Source organism: Pipistrellus hanaki (genome assembly GCF_964339955.1).
Source record: "Pipistrellus hanaki genome assembly, chromosome: 1".
In the NCBI taxonomy this organism is placed as follows: Eukaryota; Metazoa; Chordata; class Mammalia; order Chiroptera; family Vespertilionidae; genus Pipistrellus; species Pipistrellus hanaki.
This window is the reverse complement of record NC_140503.1, coordinates 160,050,010-160,056,009: the sequence shown is the minus strand read 5'-3', so window position 1 is coordinate 160,056,009 and position 6,000 is coordinate 160,050,010. Positions and strand designations below refer to the sequence as shown.

The 6,000-nt window shown below is 51.4% G+C and overlaps 1 protein-coding gene across 2 annotated transcripts in view; it reads left to right on the top strand.

Moving 5' to 3' along the window:
- Positions 1-1,157: 1,157 nt before the first annotated feature.
- Positions 1,158-6,000, top strand: part of CDS1 (CDP-diacylglycerol synthase 1) — a 54,858-nt gene continuing 50,015 nt past the window's right edge. For both annotated transcript variants that reach the window (XM_084861585.1, XM_084861586.1), the window contains exon 1: positions 1,158-1,439. In XM_084861585.1, the coding sequence (XP_084717711.1) occupies positions 1,323-1,439 (117 nt within the window). In that variant the 5' untranslated portion in view covers positions 1,158-1,322. The remainder of the gene's footprint in view (positions 1,440-6,000) is intronic.

Genomic DNA, 6,000 nt, shown 5'->3' with positions numbered 1-6,000 from the left:
TTTTCACGGTGTCAGTAATGACTTGGAGACATTTATATTATTGATTTACTTCTCTTCTTTCTTCTTCTCACCATTCGCCAGCTTCTCTCTAATGACCAGGTGGTGGGCACACGTCAAGAAAACTAATCACCTTCTAACAGGATTTGGAATAGAATTAAGGCGGATGGATCCCTGGGCCCTCCTGCCCTAGCTTTAGCAGCCCAAGGTCCATGACTGTTCAGAGATTAGTTGGTTGGCAATTGGTTGTATCACAGGGGATGGATTCTCTTTTGGGACCCTAGGCAGTGTATTTTGTGAGAATTTCAGTACTCAAGTTTATCAGAGACAGAGCTTGGGCTTTATGCTTGAAACCTGCCAACCATCCGGAGACACCCAGGGAGGCAAACACACCTCTTTACTTTCCAGGTGATGACCCTGGCCTAAAATGCCTCCACGCCAACGAGTCCATCCTGCCAGACAAGTTCCTGTTTCTCGACGCCTCTGGACCTCTGACACGCTGCAGGGTGACGAGCCGATGCGGCAGGTGGGGGAGTCCTTGGAAGGGCTACTTCTGAGCGCTGCCAATAGCAGCTGCCAGGCGTCTGCCACGCTCCCCGGGAGGTCGGTGGTGACAAGTGGACCAGTGCTCGCCCCTCACTCCCCAGCACAGGGCTCCTCCCTCCTCTATCCTTCTCCTCCTCTCCTCCAGCCCGCCCAGCTCGCACCTCGTCTCACCGCCCCCACCTGTGTGCGCTCTGGGGCCGGGCGGAGCCTGGGGAGGCTATGACGTCACCCCGGCGGGTGGGCGGGGCCGTGGGAACCGCAGTGCAGCGCAGGGGGGCGGGGCTGGGGGCGGGGCCTGCGGCGCGTGACCCGGTGCGGGAGGAGGCGGGAGCCCCGGGAAAGGTGTCGGGGGACTGGGACCGGCCGAGTCCGGGGGCGGGGCGGGGCGGGGAGTGGCCGGGCCCAGGCTGCGGGCGCCCTGCGGAGCTCTCAATCGGGGTCACGCTTCCTTGCTTCTCCCTCCCGCCCCTTCTTCCCTCCTGCCCACCTGGGCCTCTGCGGGGAGACGCGCACCTGGCAGCCCGCGGCCGCGCTCCGCCTTCCCCGCGCGGGCCGGGCGCCCCGAGCCTGCCCGCCCCGCACGCCCCGCGCCTGCAGGCGGCCTCGAGCGCTCGCTCGTTGATGCCGTTTTGGGGGTGACCTGGCGCGGGGGGCGCGCCTCCACGGCGGGGGCGTGTTAGGGGCCGCGGGGTGAAGGGAGGGAGGCCGGCCGGCCGGACCCTGCGCGCAGTCCGGGTTTTGTGGCGCAGGAGGCCGCCGCGGCCGCGCGGGAGCGGGCGATGTTGGAGCTGCGGCACCGGGGAGTGGGCCCCGGCCCCGGCGGAGCGGGGGCGCCGCCGCCCCCCGAAGGAGTGGCGGCCGGCGGCGACCACGAAGCCGAGAGCACCAGCGACAAAGTAAGTGGAGCCGCGGGAGCCGCGCCCCCAGGCCCGCCGCCCGCCGCGTCCCGGCTCGGGAGGGCCCCTGGGGGCCGGGCGGGTGGGGCCCGGGGAGCGCAGGTGAGCTGCGGGCTGCCCGCCGCGCCCTCCCCGCGGCCTGGATCAGTGTCTGCTTGCCAGTGTGGGGTCCAGAACCCCGGACCCCAGAGGGGGTGCGTCGCCCAGGATGACCGTGGCCGCTGCTGGGTCAGTCAACTCGACTACAGTTTAATGTCTTCCCATTCCAATATTCCCCCCCCCCCCACGTCCCCCAGGGGGCCGGGGCCCAGGCTGGAGTCTGGGAGGAACCTGCAGGCGCCCTAGTTTGCTAGGCGCCGCCACCACCTCACACCTCCTCTCCGGAGAGGAACAAAGTTGGTGAGGACTAAACTTCAGACAAACACCTTGGGCTCTAGCCTGTCATTGGATCCGGACGCTGAAGGCTTGGCTTCTCCTGCGCCCCCATCAGCACTTTCGGTTCCTCCGTCCTTTCTCAGGGTGATAGATTTGGAAGGTTTCAGGGTAACATACACGGAACATACAAGTGCTGTGTGTTCTTGGGGTCCACAGCAGGCAGTGTAGTTCTCCTACTAGTAGATTTCATTGGACCTGACGGGCTACTTCTTGAGGATTTGTAGCTCCCATTTCTATGGATTACCCTTGCTTCACATTTAAGAATAAGTAGATACAATACCACGATTTTTTTAACAGTAGAAAAAGAGTCAAAGTTTAGTTTACTCATAAATACAGTGGTGCAGGAATATGGGTGTGTGTGTGGGGGGGGGGGGGGAGGCAAACAGACAAACAAATGCAGTGTTATGTTCCTTTAGATTGGTGGTTTAGGCCATCAGGCCAGAGAATAAATTGTTTAATAGGACTTTCTGTTAATAAAATCTCATTTTACTTCAGAAGCTCAAAGCACTTGAGCTTTTCCTAGAATCCTTCTTTTTTGGAAGCAGGTGTTGCTGTTTGAATTACAGAAGCGAAGTGTATTCGCCAAGGTCAAGGCCTTGGTGGCCTTTTGGAGCTACTAGAACCTGTTTCCTGATTCCCTTTCCTCCGGGTTGTACTGTCACTGAGACTCCCTGGCAGTTCTGATCTGGGGAGGGTTCCGCCTGATGCTGATGAACTTGACCCAAGTTACAGGGCCCTGGTAAGAACATACCACAGGATATCATGGAATAATTAATTCAACCGTGATTTCAGGAATGACGCTTTAGAATCAGTGAGATGGCATCGCCTTTGTTTTGTTTGTTTGTTTTCCTACCTTTGATAGTCCATAGAATCAAATGAGGGTCTGTCATAGAACATACACATCAAGGAATTACACAAACTATACCAGTTGCCAGCTTCTGAAGGTTGATGTTACAAAGCTGGAAACAGTGGGCCGTGAGAATAGTCTTTGTGAAAACTGCCTTGGAAACTAGACCAAAAATAGAATTAATTAGATTGGGATTTGTTGTGCTTCAGCTCTTGCTAGAACCAAGGAAATACCAGCTCCCCCTGTGTGGACTTCCTTAACTAGGAGACGCGCCGACACGCTTTTAATGAGACAAAACATGTCCAGGAAGCCATGCATAAAATAACTTCTGAATTAATTTGGTTTCTTAACACCCTAATACATTTGAAATGGCCACTATTTCTAGGGTTTGATTTGACTCATTAGAGTCGATGTCTCTGTGACTAGGTTAACTTGCTGGGTATTTAGTTTATTTATTAGTTATTTATTTATAAAAGCCGCAATGTAGGTTTTCATTAACGCGGACCCAGCTGTATTTTGTGTTCTGAGAGCGGACATTGCCATGTGTAACCTCCTAAGACTTCTTAGACAAGGATGAGCACTGGCACACGGTGTCTAGAATATTGCTATACCTTCAGCGTTCATCACAAGGAACTCTTGTCTTGGCAGCCTTTGAGACATTGAACTCTATCCTCTGTGCTTCCTTATCAGGGAGTATATTTGAATGCACCTGTATTTCCAGGTCAAGGGCTATTTTAAAATCAGATTGCACATCAGAGGCTGGTTAATATTTGGACCTTTTAAGCTCTTTAAGTGCCTTCTCTGCTCAAGTTGCGGTAGAGGCAAAACACTTGAGGAATTCACGAAAGCAGTGGAGGAGGTGTCTTAGATTCTGCCATTATAGTACACTCCCATGCCATTTTTTCCTTTTATAATGGTGTTATTAACATGGCATCGTCATTGCTCAGGACCAGGAGACTTAAGCTGAAAGAGGCTCTGTGCTTAGGGGAATTCACAGATGAAAAAGTGCTTCTGACCTGCAAGGGAATGTTATCTATATTAAATGCTGAATAAATATTTGAGAGATGACAAGATTACCCCTTCAAGGACTCCCACCCTCTACCCCATCCCCTCCCGCGCCTCTTCCCCCAGGAGACCTATATGAGTTAGATTTACTAGAACAATGATCAAGGCTCATAGACTCTACATGGAGACAGCAGGAAAAGCTTTTGAAGAGGAGGTGAGGGTTGAGCTTGGACTTGAAAGGTGCCTGGGGACTCACCAGGTGGACACATGTTGAGGAAGGACGTTCTAGGCAAAGGGGATGTGGAGCTGTTTCTTGGGTGAGTATTCTTGGCCCAGGGCCCTGACATTAGTTTGGTAATCCTGGAGCATATGCTGTGCATTCTTTAGAGGTGGGGTTTGGAGGTTGGGAGCTTGAGTCTTGTGGAGGTCAGGCTTTAGTCCATGGGCCCTGGAAAGCCACCGACAAGTGTTTACAAAGGCATTAGCTTATCACTCAGCAGCCGCCTGGAGAAAGTGCTGGAAGGGGAGAGGCCTGCCACAAAGAAACCAGATAGTTGGGTATTGCAAGTGCTATAGGTATGAAATGATGAGGGCTTGGAGTGGGCCTGATAGGGGTGGGGGAACAGAGGTTGAGAGAGAGGATGCATATTTTAGATCATGCAGATAGGACCTAGTCTAGGGCGATCAAAGGAAGACCAATTAAAGAAGGGCGTGCCAGGAGACACGTTGTAATCCACGCCTTAAGAGTCTTTTAGGAAAGAAGCAAAAATTATTGGGCAGTTTTGTAGGCAAGGGTGAGTTGGATTGGACAGGGTGTGTCATTCTCTAAAATTGAGAGGTGGGCCGAAACCGGTTTGGCTCAATGGATAGAGCATTGGCTTGGGGACTGAAGGGTCCCGGGTTCGATTCCAGTCAAGGGCATGTACCTTGGTTGAGGGCATATCCCCAGTAGGGGGTGTGCAAGAGGCAGCTGATCGATGACTCTCTCTCATCGACGTTTCTAACTCTCTATCTCTCTCCCTTCCTCTCTGTACAAAAATCAATAAAAATATATATATTAAAATTGAGAGGTGGTTTAAGTTGTGGGTGGAAACTGAAATGAAAGGTCGAAAGGTCAGGTGTAGAGATGTCAACTTTCTTTTTTTAAATAGATTTTTTAAGAGAGAGGGGAATTTAGAGAGAGAGAGAGAGAGAGAGAGAGAGAGAGAGAGAGAGAAGAGAGAGAGACATCAATCTGTTATCCTACTTATCTATGCATTCATTTATTCCTGTATGTGCCATGACTGGGGTTCAAACCCACAACCTTGGCTTATGGGGTCAACGCTCTAGAAATGTCAACTTTTGAGTGGAATAGTTGAAGACAGAGCCCTCGGAGGTACCCATGTTTAGAGCAGGGTTGAAAATGTAGGGAAGGAACCAAGATTATGAGGTCCTGGGAGCAGGGGAGGAGGGTTGCTAGAGGATGTCATCAATAGTATTTAGGAACGAGGGTGAGGCATAGAACACTGAGTTCAGCAAAGATCCTAGTAGAAGCCAGGTTCCAAGTTGAGGCATGTGAGAGGTGAAATACTGGGAGTTATTGTCAGGAAGTTCCAGCAAAGGGGAATGCAGAATAGTGGCTAAAAAGGACTGGAGGCCCTGACTGGTTTGGCTCAGTGGATAGAGTGTCGGCCTGCAAACTAGGGGTCCCAGGTCTGATTCTGGTCAAGGGCATGTACCTTGGTTGCAGGCACATCCCCAGTAGGGGATGTGCAGGAGGCAGCTGATTGACGTTTCTAACTCTCTATCCTCTCCCTTCCTCTCTGTAAAAAAAAAAAATCAATAAAATATATTTTTTTAAAATATAAACTAATTAAATAAATTTAAAAAAAGGACTGGAGGATCAAGTGAAAATTTCCCTTTTCATGGGAGGGAAGATAGGTATTTGTATGAAAGAAGTCAAGAGCGGGTGAAGATGCTGACAAGGATGGGCAAGCCCCAGAGAAAAAAAAGCAGACAAGATGTGGAGAGTATAGTGACTGGGGTATCCAAGGAAAGGAAGGAACGCATGGAGGGTGGATGCAGAGACATTTTGAAAAGCAGAAGATCAAAGTATTTTGGTGCTTTCCATTTTCTCAATAAAGTGGGATCTCAGAACCAAAGAGCTGCAAGGGATCTTAGAAACAGTGTAGCCCAACCCTGTGTGTTTAAAAATGATAAGCTTGCTTTGGAATGTGGCTGTTATTGCCCAAGATGACCTACAGCAAGTGGCCACGCTGGAACTAGAACGCATCC